Consider the following 23,142-nt stretch of genomic DNA (forward strand, 5'->3'; position numbering starts at 1 on the left):
ATATATTTTTTATTTTTTATATATATATATATATATATATATATATATATATATACAGTACCAGTCAAAGTTTGGACACACCTACTCATTCTCTATTTTTACTATTTTCTACATTGTAGAATAATAGGGAAGACATTAAAACTATGAAATAACACATATGGAATCATGTTGTAACCCAAAAAAATATTCTTCAAAGTAGCAACCCTTTGCCTTGTGACAAGGTAGGGGTGGTATACAGAAGATAGCCCTATTTGGTATAAGACCAAGTCCATATTATGGCAAGAACAGCTCAAATAAGCAAAGAGAAACGACAGTCCATCATTACTTTAAGACATATTCTGCCAAGTGCAGTCGCAAAAACCATCAAGCGCTATGATGAAACTGGCTCTCATGAGGACCGCCACAAAAAAGGAAGACCCAGAGTTACCTATGCTGCAGAGGATAAGTTCATTAGACTTACCAGACTCAGAAATTGCAGCCCAGAGGAGACTACGTGAATCTGGCCTCCATTGTCGAATTGCTGCAAAGAAACCACTATTAAAGGACACCAATAAGATGAAGAGACTTGCTTGGGCCAAGAAACACGAGCAATGGACATTAGACCAGTGGAAATCTGTCCTTTGGTCTGATTAGTTCAAATTTGAGATCTTAGGTTCCAACTGCTGTGTCTTGTGAGAAGCAGAGTAGTTGAATGGATGATCTCTGCATGTGTGGTTCCCACTGAGAAGCATGGAAGAGGAGGGGTGATGGTGTGGGGGTGCTTTGCTGGTGACACTGTCTGTGATTTATTTACAATTCAAGGCACACTTAACCACCATGGCTACCACAGCAATCTGCAGCGATACACCATCCCACATGGTTTGCGCTTAGTGGGACTATCACTTGTTTTTCAACAGGACAATGACCCAACACACCTCCAGGCTGTAAGGGCTATTTGACCAAGAAGGAGAGTGATGGAGTGCTGCATCAGATGACCTGGCCTCCACAATCCCCCGACCTCAACCCAATTAAGATGGTTTGGGATGAGTTGGACCGCAGAGTGAAGAAAAAGCAGCCAACAAGTACTCAAGTACCCACAAGTATATTTGGGAACTCCTTCAAGACTGTTGGAAAAGCATTGCAGGTGAAGCTGGTTGAGAGAATGCCAAGAGTGCGCAAAGCTGTCATCAAGGCAAATGGTGTCTACTTTAAAGAATCTCAAATATAAAATATATTTATATTTGTTTAACACATTTTTGGTTACTACATGATCCCATATGTGTTATTTCATAGTTTTGATGTCTTCACTATTATTCTACAATGTATAAAATTGTAAAAATAAAGAAAAACACTTGAATGAGTAGGTGTGTCCAAACTTTTGACCGGTACTGTGTGTATATATATATGCAAGGAACAGATACACCCATTCAATAATTGAGACATTAAATAATTCCATCTGATGATTGTTCTGCCACACCCCTCTGTGATGATAAGGGGAGGTGAGTACGACCTGAAGGTTGGAGTCCAGGCATCTGCACGAGTCTAAGGTGAAAGAGTGGCGTCAATTCAACTGGGACAGGTCACTCATGACAATAGTAGAATCCCTGATCCCCAGCCAAACACGAGCTCCGTAGCTGAGCACCACTTGAGGAAGCGTCCTTCCTCCGCTATCTAGTGCAGATTGATACTATGATCACAAGAGGGCAGTGTGTCCCAGACTTTGATGGAGGCAGAGCAGGTCAAATCCACCTCTTTTCCATCTGAAAGACAACCCATACATACAAAAGCGAAGTGGTCCAGAGGAATCGTCCACAATGTAAAGAAACCTTACTGGGATATCAATTTAAAGAAACAAACACCACACATGTCCAGGTGAGTAATTCATATCATTAAAACACATATGTAGGAAATGTAAAACAATGTCCATATGTCCCAGCTCCTTAGGTTGAAATTGTATCTAGATGACATAGAAATTGAAACCTTTTGTCCTTCTGTTGTGAAACATAGGGCTGTGCATATTTAGTATGTTTACTCTCGGGTAGAGATAGAGAAGTGCAGTACAAGGAAAAAGGAGGAAACAATTAGGCCGGATAGATATGTTCACGGCATTACAGAGATATATAGTCTGAGAACAGGGGCAGTATTGGCAGTAGGCTTTCATTTCATTCACCGTCTGTAATACTAAGTATTAAACTACTCAGTTTAATACTAAGAACATAAAAAAACATAAATTGGAGCCATAGTGGTTGACAGCATAACTGGACGCGTTACTTTTACTGGGTATCAGATGCTCCCATTGTTTTCAATAAAACAAGGGCGCAAGCAGCGTGTTTCTCCGACAGGCCCCTGGGTGCTGGTTCTTTTTTCAAGAATTCTACCCGCTTGCCCTGGGTTACGCGTTCAGCGTAGCAGTTAAAAAACCTACTGCTTTCGCGAAGGCCTCGGTGTAGCAGGTTTGTCACAGGGGAATTAATAAAGTGGTGAATAATTGAGGAATCTTGGGATCCCCCAAAGTCTCTTTCTCTCTCTTTCTCAGTATTGTGCTTTGTCATACCTATTAAAACAGAAACAACAGGTTCAATATTGCCATGTTTCATCACTCGTGAATGGGTCACTGCAACACGCAGACAATGTAAACATCACCACTCATATTGAGCTGATTGTCACCAGGGTCAAAACTTACAGTGGTATTGCAGAGAGAGGGAGAGAAAGAGCAAATGCATGAAGGAGTGTGTGTTTGTGTGTGTGTGTGTGTGTGTGTGTGTGTGTGTGTGTGTGTGTGTGTGTGTGTGTGTGTGTGTGTGTGTGTGTGTGTGTGTGTGTGTGTTAGCATGTGAAGACCCCCCCCCCTTGAATTTTCCAAAAGTTCAGCTTGTTGTGGGAAATCAACAGATCTGGAGCAGCCATGTACTGCAGACCTCTTCTATGTTTTGCCTTAGATAGCCAATAGGATTAAGCCGGGACCCATATCAGCTCCGCCAGTCAGGTTCCAGGGTGTCCTCCGTAAAACGGTTGGATTGGCTGCAGGAAAGGAGGAGGGAAAGAATAAAATGGTGAAAGGGCAATGGATGAAACAACAATACGAATCTTTGAGTTATTCAAGACTGCAATTTATTCTAGACTGCAATACAGTTAAACATTTAGCAACCACTGCAATAGAACTATATGGTCAAACAAAATACCCTCTCCATCTGTCTCTCTCCACACACGCACGCACGCACGCACACACACACACACACACACACACACACACACACACAGCCTGAAACCCCTAGTAGGGAAATAAAAAAGAGGCAAATAAAAAGGTACAAAAAGCCTTCCCAATCCACACATCATTAACTATGATTTACTAATTGTCAACCTCAAAACTGATAGAAGCCCATTTGACCGTTGGATTAAAAACGACATAACCACCATTATTGGATCAGCTGTCAAATATCAGAGAATGGCTCCTTTAGTCTTTAAAACTAATATGTCATGTTATTATTATTCCTTTATTCAACAAGGTTTGTTAACTGAGAACCAATTCTCATTATTTCAAAGCCCATCTAGTGACTGATGCTGGAAATTAGCGCAAACTAAAGCAAGATGGTGCAATGCATCTGCCATCTGGTAAATCAAATGTGTCAATGTCATTAAATCGGTCCCTATCAAGTAAATCTACTATTATTTGGAAAAAAGGCCAAAAGGAGAAACAGCCAAGAGGATGTTCTGGGAGTGAAAACTCGTCTCTCCACTTGACTCGTTTCAGTAATCACATTTCGTTATTAGACTGCTCTCCCCCCGGTTAAACTCAGATCTGATGCTGCTGTTGCTGAGGTCCAAGATGCCGTGCTCCTGGCTGGCGTAACCATGGTAGTAGTTGAGGGGTAGGCTCGGTTGCCATGGAGTTCCCCATTGTGGCTGACGTGTAGGCGGGGAGGTGGGAGGGGAGGGAGGGCTCCGTTCCAAGGGGAGTTGGCACAGGAGACACCCGAAAAGGAGACCCCGGGCCTGGCAGTGGCGGTGGCTGTCCCTCCCCCCCCTCCAGGGAGACCATGGGGGTCTGCTGAACCCAGAGAGGAAGAGTCCTCTTCCTATCGATAGCAAGATAGAGGGAGGGAGGAGAAAAGGCGGAATGGTGGGTGGGAAGGAGTCAGAAGAGAACGCATGGGGAGAGAACGTCACACAGGAGGGGATAGAGGAGGGGGATGGGGGGAGTTTTGCAGAGAGGGAGAGAAGAAAAATGGGTTATAAAGTAGAGGAATGATAAATTCCAACGGAGATGAAAGAAAGAAAAGAAAGAAAGACCCCACAAGAAAGCACAGGACAGAGACAAGGGGGGGGGGGGGCACAGGGTCGGTTTAGGGTTCATTAGGAACCCAACTGAAGAAAACGGACTGACATACCTGGACTTATCCAATAAGAAAAGCTATTTTTAATTTTGCGTTGCAAAACATTTTTTGTTGTTGTATGCCCTAATGAACACAACCCAGGTGTAGTCCAACCATTTGTCTGAGGCAATACAGCCTCAGCTGGCAGTAGAAACCTTTCCCTTCATGTAATGGAATTGATAAAAGTCAGCGTTTGTCATTAAAATTTGAGAAAATGTAGTTGTCAATGGGCTTCATATCAGTGACACCCTAACAGTGTTGGCTGCCTTAATTCACTGCAGACTGAGGCCTTATACACACAATGAACAAGTAAAGCTAGATATGCCCAAGTTACGAAAAATGTCACGTGGAGTCTGGTTGAGTGGGTAATGCTCTCGCCTTTGGATCCATATAAGTTCCCCCCATGGCGGGGATCCCGGTTCGATCATGAGCCCTAAACATTTGTACTTCATTTACGCTGTCTCCCTGCTTCTGCTCCTATCCTTTCTCAAATAATAAAAGAAAAGTCTCATGTTTAACCTCTGTTCGGATCATCAAAAACTCATGCTCCTGATCAATCAAAACCACTGTTTCAGGCATCTGGCAGATGCCACAAACTCATCCTCAACACAGGGATGCATGGAAAACTAGCATTAGACATGCACTCTGTAAGACTTACAAAAATAAATAGCCCCTAATTTCCTGTAAAGATGTATCAGTACACAAAGAATTTCCTGTAAAGATGTATCAGAACACAAAGATGCTAATGTATCCACCCCACCACCCCAAAAGAACTGATGAACATAAACACAGAGGCAACACAGTTTGAATAAAACAACAACCAAAATCACAGGTACCACGGTATGTGAAATCATGCTACATGAAAACAGAAATTCACATTACCCACAACCCTCTAGCAAGAAGAAAACCCTCTTTGCAACCATTCAGAACCGAGTGAAGTACCCTCTCAAAGAAAAGGGTTGTTTGAGTAGAAAAAGTGCTACATAGAACCATTGCTGTTTGAAGCTTTAATATAGCAGATATTGGGAGTTTTATCAATGGCATTGTTTGCATCATTTCTAAATCCCCTTATTTAAATGTTTTCTTTATTTATATTTTTTACCGAACTCTACTTTTTTCCCCAACCCTGTTTACTATCAGTGCAATCCCCATCTTCTTTCTGATTCACACATTGAGCCTCTTGCTTTTGAAAAATTAAAACAATGTACGAATATTTCAAATGATTAAATAGAAGTTAAAACAGTTGTACCATGGTAAGCTACTTAAGGCATTTTGTTTTCAGAAATATAGGGGGTAAACTGTTTGTGCCTACATCTGTAATGAGGGGAATTTTGCAAAACAAATTAGTCAGTGATTGGATCGCCTTCAACCAATCAAATGTTGTCCAGTTGATAAAACTCCATTCTCTAGGACTCAGTAGAATATACTGCAATGCATAGCAACACCCCAAATATTTACTACACCATTCAACCTTATACCAAGATGGCGTAGCAGTCAGATGTCTTTGTCCTGTCTTGTCCCGTCCCGTGTATATATTGTTTTCTTTGTATATATTTCGTATATATTTTTTATCTCAATTTCAACATACTCTCCTGCCTCACACAATGTGGTATGGATCTGCTATTTTGTATACTTTAGAACCGGAACCCCTATCAGGAGCTAGCCAGCTAACTAGCTACTAGCTAGTAGTCAGTTAGCCACTGCTAGCGGTCATCACCGTTAACTAGGACAACAGCCAGCCTCAGCTCGGTCAATTCCTGCCTGTCTGTGCAGCGTGATATCAACCCAGAGCATATCGGACTGCTTTTTCTCCACCACATCTCCGGATTCCTTCCGCAAGCTCTGAACCTTTACACCGGATCATCGCAGCTAGTTAGCTGCTATCCGAGTGGCTACTCCTGGCTAATGTCTCTGTCCCGAAGCAAGCACCAGTTAGCCTGGAGCTAGCCTGGAGCTAGGCCCATCTCCTGGCTAGCCGAAGAGATCCATCAGACAATTCCTGGGCTTCAATACCTATTTTGCCAATTGGCCTGGACCCTTTGCTGCCGACACGGAGCCCTGCCGATCCGTCACGACTGGTCTGCCGACGTAGCCGTTCGAGGGGGTTTCAACAGGCTCTCCCGTAGCGACGTCCCCCTGAAGCCCATCTGCTAGCCCCGGCCTACTAGCTGTCTGAATCGCCGTGTCTCCAGCTCGCCTAGCTACTCACTGGACCCTATGATCACTCGGCTACACATGTCTTGTCTATTGCTGTTTTGGTTTGTGATTATTGTCTTATTTCACTGTAGAGCCTCCAGCCCTGCTCAATATGCCTTAGCTAGCCCTTTTGTTCCACCCCCCACTCATGCTGTGACTTCACCTAGCTTAAATGGTGCCTCTAGAGACAAAACCTCTCTCATCGTCACTCAATGCCTAGGTTTACCTCCACTGTACTCACATCCTACCATACCATTTTCTGTACATTATGCCTTGAATGTATTCTTTCGCGCCCAGAAATCTGCTCCTTTTACTTTGTTCCGAACGCACTAGATGACCAGTTCTTATAGCCTTTAGCCATACTTATATCCTGTTCCTCCCTAACTTTAACATTTTACGAAAATATAGAACTGCCAAAGGGGGCGGAGTTGCAGACTACTGCAGAGATAGCCTGCAGAGTTCTGTCATACTATCCAGGTCTGTGCACAAAGAATTCGAGCTTCTACTTTTAAAAATCCACCTTTCCAGAAACAAGTCTCTCACCGTTGCCACTTGCTATAGACCCCCTTCAGCCCCCAGCTGTGCCCTGGACACCATATGTGAATTGATCGCCCCCCATCTATCTTCAGAGTTCGTACTGTTAGGTGACCTAAACTGGGACATGCTTAACACCCCGGCCTTCCAACAATCGAAGCTAAATGCCCTCAATCTCACACAAATGATCAAGGAACCTACCAGGTACAACCCTGAATTCGTAACCAATGGCACCCTCTTAGATATCATCCTGACCAACTTTCCCTCTAAATACACCTCTGCTGTCTTCAACCAGGATCTCAGCGATCACTGCCTCATTGCCTGCATGCGTAATGAGTCCACGGTCAAATGACCACCCCAACAAACAGATCACTGACCATTTCGAATCCCACCATACCTTCTCCACTATGCAATCTGGTTTCTGAGATGGTCATGGGTGCACCTCAGCCACGCTCAAGGTCCTAAACGATATCATAACCACCATCGATAAAAGACAGTACTGTGCAGCCGTCTTCATCGACCTGGCAAAGGCTTTCGACTCTGTCAATCACCGCATTCTTATTGGCAGACTCAATAGCCTTGGCTTCTCAAATGATTGCCTCGCCTGGTTCACCAACTACTTCTTAGATAGAGTGCATGCTCTTCAACCGATTGCTGCCCGCACCCTCCCGCCTGACTAGCATCACTACTCTGGACGGTTCTGACCTTGAATATGTGGACAACTACAAATACCTTGGTGTCTGGTTAGACTGTAAACTCTCCTTCCAGACTCACATCAATCATCTCCAATCCAAAATTAAATATAGAATCGGCTTCCTATTTCGCAACAAAGCCTCCTTCACTCATGCTGCCAAACATACCCTCGTAAAACTGACTATCCTACCCATCCTTGACTTTAGCTTTGTCATTTACAAAATAGCCTCCAACACTCTACTCAGCAAACTGGATGTAGTCCATCACAGTGCCATCCATTTTGTCACCAAAGCCCCATATACTACCCACATTTACATTTACATCATTTAGCACCCACCACTGAGACCTGTATACTCTCGTTGGCTGGCCCTCACTACATATTCGTCGCCAAACCCACTGGCTCCAGGTCAAGTTTATCTCAGCTCACTGGTCATCATAGCAACACCCACCCATAGCACGCGCTCCAGCAGGTATATTTCACTGGTCATCCCCAAAGCCAACATTTCCTTTGGCCGCCTTTCCTTCCAGTTCTCTGTTGCTAATGACTGGAACGAATTGCAAAAATCACTGAAGCTGGAGTCTTATATCTCCCTCTCTAACTTTAAGCATCAGCTGTCAGAGCAGCTTACCGATCACTATACCTGTACACAGCAAATCTGTAAATAGCACACCCAACTACCTTATCCCCATATCATTACTTACCTTCTTGCTCTTTTGCACCCCAGTATCTTTACTTGCACATCATCATCTGCACATCTATCACTCCAGTGTTGCTAAATTCTAATTATTTCACCTAATTTTTGCCTACCTCCCTATTCTTCTACATTTGCACACACTCTACATAGATTTTTCTATTGTGTTATTGACTGTACGTTTGTTTATGTGTAACTCTGTGTTGTTGTTTTTGTTGCACTACTTTGCTTTATCTTGGCCAGGTTGCAGTTGTAAATGAGAACTTGTTGTCAACTGGCCTACCTAAATAAAAGTGAAATAAAAATAAAATAAAAAATACATCCGGTCTACTCCATCATACAGTAGATGCCATTCACACCAACTTCGAGTTAGACATGCCTCAATATGAAACTTTTGTCTTTTGTCAGTGGTGGTAAAAATGAAAGAATGTAGTGACATTGTGCCTAGACAGACATTGAACAGCTTACATACAACGGAACAGACATGGTGCACATATATATATATTTATATATTATATGTTGTCAAGTAAACTAATTCATCAATGTAAAGTGAACACCATTGTAGATGTTTCGGCATGGGTTTTTTCAAGGGAAACTAATGTTGAGAAACTGTATTGGGTCCATGAGTTATCAAGGCCCTTTATGGGGTTAAGGACACGACCGTTCAAAAGTTTGGGGTCACTTAGAAAGGCAGAGTTGCAAAGAAAAAGCCATATCTCAGACTGGCCAATAAAAAGAAAAGATTAAGATGGGCAAAAGAACACAAACACAGACATAGGAACCCTGCCTAGAAGGCCAGCATCCCGGAGTTGCCTCTTCACTGTTGATGTTGAGACTGGTGTTTTGCGGGTACTATTTAATGAAGCTGCCAGTTGAGGACTTGTGAGGCGTCTGTTTCACAAACTAGACACTCTAATGTACTTGTCCTCTTGCTCAGTTGCGCACCGGTCCTCCCATTCCTCTTTCTATTCTGGTTAGAGCCAGTTTGCGCTGTTCTGTGAAGGTAGTACACAGTGTTGTATGAGATCTTCAGTTTCTTTCCAATTTCTAGCCTTCATTTCTCAGAACAAGAATAGACTGACGCGTTTCAGAAGAAAGTACTTTGTTTCTGGCCATTTTAAGCCTGTAATCGAACCCAACTATTCTAAAGAAGGCCAGTTTTATTGCTTCTTTAATCAGAACAACAGTTTTCAGCTGTGCTAACATAATTGCAAAAGTGTTTTCTAACGATAAATTAGCCTTTTAAAATGATAAACGTGGATTAGCCAACACAACGTGCCATTGGAACACAGGAGTGATGGTTGCTGATAATGGGCCTCTGTACCCCTATGTAGATATTCCATAAAAAAATCTGCCATTTCCAGCTACAATAGTCATTTACAACACTAACAATGTCTACACTGTATTTCTGATCAATTTGATGTTATTTTAATAGACAAAAAAGTTGCTTTTCTTTCAAAAACAAAGAGATTAATAAGTGACCCCAAACTGTATAAGTGACCCCAAACTGTGTATGTTACAGTCTTTTTTGCCACAGTTACGGCATATCTGGGTAACCCAGTCATATCTGGGTAAGCATGTTGCAGAGTAGCAGGTTTCCAAATGCATTCCACTAGCTACATGCTGCCACTACTAATGTAAAAATGGCACGTATGACAGACCAGTGAATCCATAATAAACCATGTCGACGTACACGCCATAGATTCAGAGACTAGAAGACACTCTCAGCCATACAGACAAACGGACAGACCTGCTCTCTGAACATTCTGGGCTTGATTTCAGGAATGGCACTCACTCTCAACTCATCCTCCACAGCCATGAGCCTGGAAAAGAAGGAGACAATGTTTATTTTAGAGAAAGCTACAGAGCCATGATTCCGTTTATTTATACCATTTTGGCTCCCAACATTAGCCTTTCCGTTTTTTGAAACAGATATGATGTTCAGGGAATTTAAATTCTCTCTAAAGTAAATGCATTCAAAGTAAATGCTATCTAGGCAAGTGAGCAAGCAGACATGAACCTTCTTTCTTGTCTTGTTTTGGTCGAGCTCACCTGTTGATAATGCCTTTGATTTGGCTGTCCTTTTCCAGCTGCTGCTGCCTCAGCATGCGCTCGCTGTCGTCCAGCCGGCTCTGGTACTGTGATAGGATCTTGCTGGTCTGCTGCTCCTGTGAAAGCATCCTGCGCTCATACTCCTCCAGCTTCCGATGGGACATTATCAGACGCTCCTTCAGGGAATGGATCTCCTCCTCGTATTCCTTTACCTGGCAGAGAGATGACAGGAGAGGGAGATCAATGCTCTGGAATTCTGAATGCATTAGCATATACAGTTGAAGTCAGAAGATTACATACACTTAGGTTGGAGTCATTAAAACTCGTTTTTCAACCACTCCACAAATTTCTTGTTAACAAACTATAGTTTTGGCAAGTTGGTTAGGACAACTACTTTGTGCAGGTAATTTTTCCAACAATTGTTAAGAGACAGAATATTTCCCTTATAATTCACTGTATCACAATTCCAGTGGGTCAGATGTTTACATACACTAAGTTGACTGTGCCATTAAACAGCTTGTAAAATTCCAGAAAATTATGTCATGGCTTTAGAAGCTTCTGATAGGCTAATTGACATCATTTGAGTCAATTGGAGGTGTACCTGTGGATGTATTTCAAGGACTACCTTCAAACTTAGTGACTCTTTGCTTGACATCATGCGGAAATCACAAGAAATCAGCCAAGACCTCAGAAAAGAAATTGTAGACCTCCACAAGTCTGGTTCATCCTTGGGAGCAATTTTCAAATGCCTGAAGGTACCAATTTCATCTGTACAAACAATAGTGCTTAAGTATAAACACCATGGGACCACGCAGCCGTCATACCGCTCAGGAAGGAGACGCATTCTGTCTCCTAGAGATGAACGTACTTTGTTGCGAAAAGTAAAAATCAATCCCAGAACAACAGCAAAGGACCTTGTGAAGATACTGGAGGAAACAGGTACAAAAGTATCTATATCCACAGTAAAACGAGTCCAATATCAACATAACCTGAAAGGCCACTCAGCAAGGAAGAAGCCACTGCTCCAAAACAGCCATAAAAAAGCCAGACTATGGTTTGCAACTGCACATGGGGACAAAGATCGTACTTTTTAGGAGAAATGTCCTCTGGTCTGATGAAGCAAAAATAGAACTGTTTGACCATAATAATGACCATCGTTATGTTTTGAGGAAAAAGGGGGAGGCTTGCAAGCCGAAGAACACCATCCCAACCATGAAGCACAGGGGTGGCAGCATCATGTTGTGGGGGTGCTTTGCTGCAGGAGGGACTGGTGAAGCAACATCTCAAGACATCAGTCAGGAAGTTAAAGCTTGGTCGCAAATGGGTCTTCCAAATGGACAATGACCCCAAGCATACTTCCAAAGTTGTGGCAAAATGGCTTAAGGACAACAAAGTCAAAGTATTGGAGTGGCCATCACAAAGCCCTGACCTCAATCCTATAGAAAATGTGTGGGCAGAACTGAAAAAGCGTGTGCGAGCAAGGAGGCCTGCAAACCTGACTCAGTTACACCAGCTCTGTCAGGAGGAATGGGCCAAAATTCACCCAACTTATTGTGGGAAGCTTGTGGAAGGCTAAACATTTGACCCAAGTTAAACAATTTAAAGGCAATGTTGCCAAATACTAATTGAGTGTATGTAAACTTCTGACCCACTGGGAATGTGATGAAAGAAATAAAAGCTGAAATAAATCATTCTCTCTACTATTATTCTGACATTTCACATTCTTAAAATAAAGTGGTGATCCTAACTGACCTAAGACAGGGAATTTTTACTAGGATTACATTTCAGGAATTGTAACAAACTGAGTTTAAATGTATTTGGCTAAGGTGTATGTAACCTTTCGACTTCAACTGTATTAGGCATACCCGGCGCCAGGATAAAGTGACTAAGAGGGCAGTTGAAATCGGGGGGAATTATATTGAATTCTGCTTATATCACGCTATACCACAATAACCATTAAGCGCTGGTGTTTCAAAGATGATGGTGATATTTACAAAATATTTACAAAACATTAAGAACACCTTCCTGATATTGAGTTGAAACCCCTCTTTTTTCCCTCAGAAAATCCTCAATTAGTCACGCCAACCCACCACTCAATTATTTGAACTTTGTTTTTATTTAAGGTCATAAAACTAAAGCTAGCCCCCTCGTGGAGGCGGGTACGGTATTAGGGCTGACCCCAATGTTTCAGAGCTTCTACACTACACTTTATTCTACACCTGTAGCACTGTATTCCTGACTTTTTCACAGTGTGAAAAACATGTATGAAAAAATGTATGTACCATCTGGTAGGTGAAGAATTAAATTAATTAAAGCATTCCTTTCTTCAAGGAACAGTTGTTAATTCAAGGAACAGTCTAGCAATATTCTCAGGTCCCAATCCTGGTACATCAAATTATGACATAGAGTGAAGGTTTTCCTTTGACCCTGCCATAACATTCTTGGAACATCATGCTGGAGGTCAAATGTTACCATACAACAAAATGGAAATCAGATAAAGACATTCCCTTATAATCTTGGAACCTTCTTTAATTTACCAGAGAGGCTGTCATCACCACCAAAATAGACTCACCCTATCCATGCGTGACTCGTCCATGCTCTTGGAGTACTCCTTCAGCTTGAGGTCCTCAAGGTTCGATGAGCTACGCAATATTTCGATGTCGGCAGAGAGGTGTGGCATGTTGGACACCCAAGCCACAGTGCGCTCGTTGGGGGTCAGGGTGGAGGGGGACTGAGAACCCTGAAAGCAAAGAGGCAAGATGATACAGGAAGAGGCTCAGAAATTGCATGATCATGCTATCAAGATTATTAAGACTAAAAGGTACTCCTATCTAAGAAAGTATTTAGGAAAGCTTGTGATGTTGTCTAAACTGCTAAGACAGATGACTTAAATTACTAGCTAAACCAGCAACACCTTTCTGTGCTTTTTGGTTGGCTATCCATCTTCTACATGTATCTCTTTGGACTTACAAGTACTTCGATTTTTACAATATGCCCGTAATGTTCAAACAATAGCCTTCAATACATAATCGATTTTCTTTGATGTTACATTTACATTAGATACTTTTTACATTATGGGAAACAATTATAGATTGTTTAAAATCAAACAAAAATTACATGTTCATAACACTGAAGTTGTGACACAGGCTAAGCTATCTCAGTAATCGATCCCTCCTAAATCAGCAGAGATTCTGAGAATCACAGAAGTGTGATTAATGTTGGCACCGGTTATTAACAGGTTTGATTGTACATGTAGCCGAGGTGGTTTGTGACAAGTAACCTTGCCTGAGAACTCTAGACTCGTTTTAGCTCCCAGAGCTAATGCCAAGGCTTTAGCTCAGTGGACTAACACGGTCTCAAGTCTCCTGGATTACTCCAGCTGGATACCCAGGCATTCCAACACAGAGCCCATGGCGTTCCAGCAATAGACCTGTTTATTGACTGTAGGCTTGAGCAGGTGCTGCTGTGGAGGCTGCTGCTGCTGCTGCTGCTGCTGCTGGGACTGCGGCTGAGGCTGCTTGGTGCTCTTAGTTGGGGTGTCTGTGGTCTGAGGCTGCTTTGTGCTCTTAGTCGGGGTGTCTGTGGTCTCTCCGTTGCCCCCTTGTGGCGCCCCCTGGCCGTCCCTGGCAGAGCTCGACTGGTGCGGGAGCCCAGGGGCTGGGCTGTCAGACTGTTTGACGGACAACTGCTGCTGTTGTTGCTGTTGCGAGGGCTGCCTGCCGCCAAAGCTGGAGTCGGGCGACTGGAGAAGGAGGTTCCTGCTCTGGGGGCGAGCCTTGGGAGGGGTGGAGGTGGCCCCGGGGCTGATGGACAGCTGGGATTTGAGGCGCTGCGGGGGAGGCGGTGCTACGGAGCCATGACGGACAGGGTGCACGGTGGAGGGGGGAGTGGCCAAGGAGGTGGGAGTGCCCATGCCTGTGGCCGTCTGAGGGGTTATGCCCATAAGAATCTGCTGCTGAAGATTCTCCTGAGAGAGAGAGGGTGGGCGGGAAAAGGAAGAGAGGGAGACGGAGGGAGGGGGGGCAGGAAATATTTAGAAAAAGAAGATACAGTATTTGAGATCAAATACTATAGGAGAGGGAGAGAGAGGGAGAACGTGTAAGAGGAGAGACAAGGAAGGAGATGAAGAATGGTTGGGAAGTCAATTTAATTGGACAATCCCTTTTAATTGGACAATCCCTTTTAATTGGACAATCCCTGTCTAACTTGTTTTTCAAGCATCTACAGTAGTCATACAAACAATAGGCAGATACTGCACATTTCACTATCAATGCTTCTAAAAAGTGACTGCTGGGTGAATTCATTCTTGTCAATTTATTTTGAAATTATATGAAATATCTATTTAAATCTATGATGGGGTTTATCAATGCAACAGACAGCAACAACAGTCTGCAGCAGCCTGATTGCTAAATGTAATGTCTACATAAGGTGTTACATGCACTGTGTGGTGTATGTTTAGTATGAAGAGATGTATTCTTGTTAACATGCACTTAGGCTCTGACAATGTCATCTTAAATGCCGCAACCAGAATTAATAAAGTTGAATTTAATTGAAATTGAATTAGTGATATTTTCTTGGAATACCGACCTGCACTTGCAGCGAAAGCTGGCGCCGGGTGTATTCAGCGTTCTGGTTTTGCCGCGTGTAGTCATCACTGTAGCTGTGCGAGTGGACAACACTGGGCTGCACCAGACTGCTCTGTGGCCGCAGGGCCGAAAGGTCCTCACTACGCGAGAAGCCGCCATGGCCGAATGCCCGCACGTAGCCCTGTTGGTGGTGGGCATTGTCAAGCTCTGGGGCCAACAAGAGTGGAGGGGGAGGTGGCTGGGCCTGAGGACGACTGTGGGGCTGACCCCGAGGGCCGTCGGCAGCCAGATGGAAGAGGGGATTCTGGAAGGAGAGGGGGAAGTGCATGGCGGCTGCCGCATGTTGTTGCTGCTGGGAGAGAGAGTCAGTGGGACCCCCCATGTGGTGAAGGGGTCCCCCCATCTGGCTTAACCTCAAGCCGGAGCTCCCAGAGCCACCAGCGGACATATGGCCTCCAATGCGAAGCGGGCCACCCAGGTTCCCGAAACTGTGGCCCAAGCCTGCTATAGAGGCCTGGGAGGAGTTGAGCATATCGCCCACTGAATGGAGGTTGGAGACGCTATTCATGCGTGAGTCCTGCAGGTCCATCATGGACACGCTTTTGTTAACACTGAGGACCTAGGAGAGAGACAGAACATAACCTGTCAACTGGAAAAACCTATTATAATGTGACTTATAATAATGTTCACTATTTAGTTATTGGGGAAATTCATAACTACATTTTGAGGTATACTACAAGTTGTAATATACACTGAGTATACCAAACATTAGGAACACCTTCCTAATTTTGAGTTGCACCCTCCCCTCCCCCCTTTTGCCTTCAGAAGAGCTTCAATCCGTCGGGGCATGGACTTCCACAGGGTGAGCTTTCCACTGGGATGCCGACCCATGTTGACTCCAATGCTTCCCACAGTTGTGTCAAGTTGGCTGGATGTCTTTTGGGTGGTCGACCATTCTTGATACACACGGAAAACTGTTCAGCATGAAAAACCAAGCGGCATTTCAGTTCTTGACACAAACCGATGCACCTGGCACCTATTACCACACCCCGTTCAAATGCACTTACATTTTTTGCCTTGCCCATTCACCCTCTGAATGGCACACATACACAATCCACATCTCAATTGTCTCAAGGCTTAAAGTTCCTTCTTTAACCTGTCTCCTCCCCTTCATCTACACTGATTGAAGTAGATTTAAAAAGCGACATCAATAAGGGATAATAGCTTTCACCTGGATTCACCTGGTCAGTTTATGTCATGGAAAGAGCAGTTCTTAATGTTTTGTATACTCAGTGTATGTGTCCAACTCAAAGTTTTTGTTAGTCAATTCACTGATGTCTGCTAGCGGCGATAAATCGATGCATCAAAGTTTACCTTTGGGTCTGGGTCAGTGATATCAGAACTGCTAGTGCAGTATGCAGGGCTGGACCGAGCCAAGGGGGGACGGGTCACGTAGAAAACGTCCTTTGCGCCGTGGGGGTCTCGTTCTGCAAAGCTTCCCATGCTTACATGAGACGAGAGGACACCGACCCCAGATAATCCCGCAGTTGGGGAGGGGAGACGGGAGATGTCTATTGAGCTGGAGATGATCATCATCATTATCTATCATTATTACCATTGTCAGGGGCTGTATTTTAAAGCTATACTACAGTATATATTGTAGGTGACCCTCAAGGCTCACACCTCACCCCTCTTTGCATCAACATTATTTGTTAACAAAGACGTAAACGACAACCGAAAGCATCAACAATGAAAATTGTACAACCCTAGCTGTTGGATTATTTTAAAGGCGAAACAAGGCATTTATAACTTATGCTCTTCAATAATCAATGCATATCAATTGAAATGACTATTGAACCTCAAGAAATCTTACACAGATGGTGCGTTTACTCCCGGAGCAGTTACCTGTTGAGGTCCCGCATCATGAGGCTCTGGAAATCGGATGATACCAGGCGATTGAAGGACGGCCGTGTGATGAGCCTGTCCTGCTGCCTGTCTGGCTGGTGGCTGGCCTGCCGGTGGAGCTGGGGGTTCCTCAAGGCTACACTGATGTCATTCAGCAGACGTGGCAAGGGACCAAGCTTCAGAATAGCGTCCTGGGAGACAAGGCGTAATGAAAAGATGTGGCTGTTTATCCCAAATTCATCCTTTCCTTCTAACCAGGGACTGATTCAGACCTGGGATACGAGATGAGTGAAATTAACTACCAGTTAAAAACAGAAACGAGAAGTGTTTCGGCCCTTCAATACCGGACTTGAACAGCCCTGATCACGTCCATGCTTATAAATGAGTGGGGAGGAGTGCATAAGTGTACACTTCTGGAGAAAGAACAGGGAATTGGGATACAGGGATCATGGAGAGACTTTGGCTACATCTCAATAGTCTAGAGTGGCTTCTTTTCCTCTCATTCATCTACACTGAGGTGAAGGAGCTGAGCAGATGAAAGCAGATGTCAACCATATTGTTATCACATGTTTTGTGTGAGGAAGGGAGACGAAGAGAGGAAGCCACTGTAGACTATTGAGATGCAGCCACGGGCTCAATTAAAACAAACGTGTTCAGTCGCTCACTCCACTCATTGATTACATGGGGAATCCCTAGAGTTGGAGGTGTCCAATATTTCAGTTGAGGTGTAGATTTTGCAGATGTTGTGTCATTTTACCCTATTGTTATGAATTTAGAAAAGGCTTGCCTATTTTGATCTCAGACAATAAAAAGTTATTTTCCCCTCCCCTCGTTCACTCCCCTTTCAGTTTCACTTAAGTGATATTTACCAGTCCTCCAAAACATTTGCGTGAACAGAGTGGAGGGAGCCAAAATAGAAAAGGAATTCAGCCAAGTGAACAGCGGGAGTGGAGGGAGTGAAAATACAAATGGATTTTAGCCAAGAGGTGGTGAGAGAAGAGGCGTAAAGGGGTGGGGGAGGGAAACCAGTAGCAGGAGGTATATCAGCAGAAGGAAAGTGTATTACAGCTGTATTACAGTCACTTTAGATTTCTTGTTACACTTCAAAGACACAAATGCAAACGTAGCAAATAGAAAAAGTTAATTTTATACAATAAAAGGCATGTCTAATGCCTTGCTGCTTCACTAACATGCTCCTCCTCATGCGGCCAGTGTTGCGGGCAGCATTGACAACAGCAGGAGTGTAATCAGTCGTGGCTCAAGCCGTGAAAAAAAATGTGGCAGGTGTAGCATTGCTGTTACCTTGCTCAGCTGGAGATGGCAAAATATTCAGCAACTCTTGGAGGACAATGGAATTTGTCCTCAAAAACACTTATTATCAAAACGACCGCATTTAGGATGCGATATCTCAAGGAAGGGTACAGTATACGCAAAAACATGTTGGTTTTAATAAATAAGTATTTTTAACTTCCTTTGTCCTCCAAGATTTGCTTTTCGGTTCATGAAAAGTGAGGGAGCGACAGTATTTTCTTCATGGGTGATGACTAACCTTACGTGAGACCTGAAGACTATGACCAGGCTTTATATTCTGTGGGTTTACGCATGTGTGTGGTGTTCAGAAGACCAGGGTTTGAACCTAGACAGTCACATTCCTCATAATCTCGTTCCCAGACAATTCTGCCCAAATGCCTGAAGAGTCTGGTGGACCAACATGTCAAACTTGGCCTTTGTTAGCCAATTATACAGAAAGATTGGGAGAAACTTAGGCATTGGCTTAATAGGCTTAATCTACCAGCCAATCATCTCCCACAACACCTTCCCCCTAACACTACACTGTAGGTGTCTTGTGCCTGGTCCTGCTTCCATTTGGAGCCACGCCTCACAGTCGTGTGATTTGCTCAAATTAAATGATGACAAATACTTTACTCAGTAAGGTCACTCCCATAGAATTCTATGGTCACTCCCAAAAAGGCCAACTTTGAATCGTTGATGTCCCAGGCTTATATTTTTTTATTTATTTTTTATTTATTTCACCTTTATTTAACCAGGTAGGCAAGTTGAGAACAAGTTCTCATTTACAATTGCGACCTGGCCAAGATAAAGCAAAGCAGTTCGACAACATACAAAAACACAGAGTTACACATGGAGTAAAACAACATACAATCAATGATACAGTAGACAAAAATAAGACTATATACAATGTGAGCAAATGATGTGAGATAAGGGAGGTAAAGGCAAAAAAAAAGGCCATGGTGGCAAAGTAAATAAAGTATAGCAAGTAAAACACTGGAATGGTAGATTTATAATTTGAAGAAAGTTCAAAGTTAAAATATAAATAATATGGTGCAAAGGAGCAAAATAATAAATAAAATAAATAAATACAGTAGGGGAAGAGGTAGTAGCTAGTGAGGGAGATAAGTGTTTCCAGTTTCAGAGATTTTTGTAGTTCGTTCCAGTCATTGGCAGCAGAGAACTGGAAGGAGAGACGACCAAAGGAGGAGTTGGCTTTATGGGTGACCAGTGAGATATACCTGCTGGAGCGCGTGCTACAGGTGGGTGCTGCTATGGTGACCAGTGAGCTGAGATAAGGGGGGACTTTACCTAGCAGGGTCTTGTAGATGACCTGGAGCCAATGTGTTTGGCGACGATTATGAAGCAAAGGCCAGCCAACGAGAGCGTACAGGTCGCAGTGGTGGGTAGTATAAGGGGCTTTGGTGACAAAACGGATGGCACTGTGATAGACTGCATCCAGCTTGTTGAGTAGGGTATTGGAGGCTATTTTGTAAATGACATCGCCGAAGTCGAGGATTGGTAGGATGGTCAGTTTTATGAGGGTTTGTTTGGTGGCATGAGTGAAGGATGCTTTGTTGCGAAATAGAAAGCCAATTCTAGATTAACTTTGGATTGGAGATGATTGATGTGAGTCTGGAAGGAGAGTTTACAGTCTAACCAGACACCTAGGTATTTGTAGTTGTCCACAAATTCTAAGTCAGAACCGTCCAGAGAAGTGATGCTTGACAGGCGGGCAGGTGCAGGCAGCAATCGGTTGAAGAGCATGCATTTAGTTTTACTTGTATTTAGGAGCAGTTGGAGACCACGGAAGGAGAGTTGTGTGGCATTGAAGCTCGTCTGGAGGGTTGTTAACACAGTGTCCAAAGAAGGGCCAGAAGTATACAGAATGGTGTCGTCTGCGTAGAGGTGGATCAGAGATTCACCAGCAGCAAGAGCGACATCATTGATGTATACAGAGAAAAGAGTTGGCCCAAGAATTGAACCCTGTGGTACCCCCATAGAGACTGCCAGAGGTCCGGACAGCAGGCCCTCCGATTTGACACACTGAACTCTATCAGAGAAGTAGTTGGTGAACCAGGCGACGCAATCGTTTGAGAAACCAAGGCTACTGAGTCTGCCGATGAGGATGTGGTGATTAACAGAGTCAAAAGCTTTGGCCAGGTCAATGAATACGGCCGCACAGTATTGTTTCTTATCGATGACGTTTAGGACCTTGAGCGTGGCTGAGGTGCACCCATGACCAGCTCTGAAACAAGATTGCATAGCGGAGAGGGTGCGGTGGGATTCGAAATGGTCGGTAATCTGTTTGTTGACTTGGCTTTCGAAGACCTTAGAAAGGCAGGGTAGGACGGATTTAGGTCTGTAGCAATTTGGGTCAAGAGTGTCACCTCCTTTGAAGAGGGGGATGACAGCAGCTGCTTTCCAATCTATGGGAATCTCAGACGACACAAAAGAGAGGTTGAACAGGCAAGTAATAGGGGTTGCAATAATTTCGGCAGATAATTTTAGAAAGAAAGGGTCCAGATTGTCAAGCCCAGCTGATTTGTAGGGGTCCAGATTTTGCAGCTCTTTCAGAACATCAGCTGAATGGATTTGGGAGAAGGAGAAATGGGGGAGACTTGGGCGAGTAGCTGTGGGGGGTGCAGTGCTGTTGAATGCAGTAGGGGTAGTTAGGTGGAAAGCATGGCCAGCCGTAGAAAAATGCTTATTGAAATTCTCAATTATAGTGGGCTTATCGGTGGTGACAGAGTTTCCTATCCTCAGTGCAGTGGGCAGTTGGGAGGAGGTGTTCTTATTCTCCATGGACTTTACAGTGTCCCAGAACTTTTTAGAGTTTGAGTTACAGGAAGCAAATTTCTGTTTGAAAAAGCTAGCCTTGGCGTATTGGTTTCTAACTTCTCTGAAAAGTTGCATATCGCGGGGGCAGTTCGATGCTAATGCAGAACGCCACAGGATATTTTTGTGTTGGTTAAGGGCAGTCAGGTCTGGGGAGAACCAAGGGCTATATCTGTTCCTGGTTCTACATTTCTTGAAAGGGGCATGCTTATTTAAGATGGTGAGGAAGGCATTTAAAAAAAATAACCAGGCATCCTCTACTGACGGGATGAGGTCAATATCCTTCCAGGATACCAGGGCCAGGTCGATTAGAAAGGCTTGCTCGTTGAAATGTTTCAGGGAGCGTTTGACAGTGATGAGTGGAGGTCGTTTGACCGCTGAACCATTACGGGTGCAGGCAATGAGGCAGTGATCACTGAGATCTTGGTTGAAAACAGCAGAGGTGTATTTAGAGGGCACATTGGTTAGGATGATATCTATGAGGGTGCCAGTGTTTGCGGCTTTGGGGTTGTACCTGGTGGGTTCATTAATAATTTGTGTGAGATTGAGGGCATCAAGCTTGGATTGTAGGATGGCTGGGGTGTTAAGCATGTCCCAGTTTAGGTCACCTAGTAGCACGTGCTCTGAAGATAGATGGGGGCAATCAGTTCACATATGGTGTCCAGAGCACAGCTAGGGGCCGAGGGTGGTCTATAGCAGGCGGCGACGGTGAGAGACTTGTTTTTGGAGAGGTGGATTTTTAAAAGTAGAAGTTCAAATTGTTTGGGTACAGACCTGGATAGCAGGACAGAGCTCTGCAGGCTATCTCTGCAGTAGATTGCAACACCGCCCCCTTTGGTCGTTCTATCTTGTCTGAAAACGTTGTAGTTAGGGATGAAGATTTCAGAGTTTTTGGTGGACTTCCTAAGCCAAGATTCAGACACAGCTAGGCCATCCGGGTTGGCAGAGTGTGCTAAAGCAGTGAATAAAACAAACTTAGGGAGGAGGCTTCTAATGTTAACATGCATGAAACCAAGGCTATTACGGTTACAGAAGTCATCAAAAGAGAGCGCCTGGGGAGTAGGAGTGGAGCCAGGCACTGCAGGGCCTGGATTCACCTCTACATCCCCAGAGGAGCAGAGAAGAATAAGTATGAGGGTACGGCTAAAAGCTATAAGAATTGGTCGTCTGTGACGTCCAGAATAGAGAGAAAAAGGAGCAGGTTTCTGGGGGCGATAAAATAGCTTCAAGGTATAATGTACAGACAAAGGTATGGAGGGATGTGAATACAGAGGAGGTAAACCTAGGCATTTAGTGATGATGAGAGAGATATTGTCTCTGGAAACATCATTGAAACCAGAAGATGTCATAGCATGTGTGGGTGGAGGAACTGATAGGTTGGATAAGGTATAATGAGCAGGGCTAGAGGCTCTACAGTGAAATAAGCCAATAAACACTAACCAGAACAGCAATGGACATTGCATATTGACATTGAGGAGAGACATGCTTAGCCGAGTGATCAAAGGGTCCAGTGCGATTCAGACAGCTAGCCGGGCCATAGGTAGCAAGCTGGTGGAAGATGGAGGGAGGTCTGTTTTTAGCCACCTCGTGCGTTTCCGTCTGTGGGTTAGTGGGGTTCCGTGTGGAAGGGGGGACCAGTCCAAGTTGGCAAAATAGTTAGTTATAGTGGCCCAAGAAAAGTGTCCGATAGACCTATTCAGATCGCAGCCGATAAGACAGCTAACGATTAACGATTAGTGGGCCGCAGATGGGCGATCAGGTTACGTCACGACGGAGGGGCCAGTTGGATAACTCCCTCGGGCAGATAACGTCGGTGGTCCAGTCATGAAGGCCCGATGGGGCTCCACATCGGCAGTAAAGCGGGTCAGGATAGGTGATTGTAGCCCAGGAGACACTTCAGCTGGCTAGCTCAGGAAAAGCCCACGAGTGGCTGACGGAACTCTTCAGCTGGCTAGCTCCGGAATAATGTGTGTCAATTCCGGGACCGACGTTGCCAATAGTCAC

The 23,142-nt window shown here is 44.2% G+C and overlaps 1 protein-coding gene across 6 annotated transcripts in view; it reads right to left on the reverse strand.

Annotated features, from left to right (window-relative positions):
* Window positions 1–1,333: 1,333 nt before the first annotated feature.
* The window catches only part of LOC115173702 (ras/Rap GTPase-activating protein SynGAP-like), a 104,705-nt gene continuing 82,896 nt past the window's right edge, over window positions 1,334–23,142 (reverse strand). For 3 of the 6 annotated variants that reach the window (XM_029732024.1, XM_029732028.1, XM_029732029.1), the window contains 9 exons: window positions 17,011–17,201; window positions 16,480–16,684; window positions 15,107–15,724; window positions 13,950–14,486; window positions 13,092–13,259; window positions 10,520–10,731; window positions 10,218–10,290; window positions 3,738–4,055; window positions 1,334–3,000 (listed from right to left, as the gene is read on the reverse strand). In XM_029732024.1, coding sequence (XP_029587884.1) covers window positions 3,747–4,055; window positions 10,218–10,290; window positions 10,520–10,731; window positions 13,092–13,259; window positions 13,950–14,486; window positions 15,107–15,724; window positions 16,480–16,684; window positions 17,011–17,201 — 2,313 coding nt within the window. In that variant the 3' untranslated portion in view covers window positions 1,334–3,000; window positions 3,738–3,746. The remainder of the gene's footprint in view (window positions 3,001–3,737; window positions 4,056–10,217; window positions 10,291–10,519; window positions 10,732–13,091; window positions 13,260–13,949; window positions 14,487–15,106; window positions 15,725–16,479; window positions 16,685–17,010; window positions 17,202–23,142) is intronic. The other 3 variants (XM_029732025.1, XM_029732027.1, XM_029732026.1) reach the window with 3 other exon arrangements.

Source organism: Salmo trutta, chromosome 34, assembly GCF_901001165.1.
Source record: "Salmo trutta chromosome 34, fSalTru1.1, whole genome shotgun sequence".
Classification (NCBI taxonomy): Eukaryota; Metazoa; Chordata; class Actinopteri; order Salmoniformes; family Salmonidae; genus Salmo; species Salmo trutta.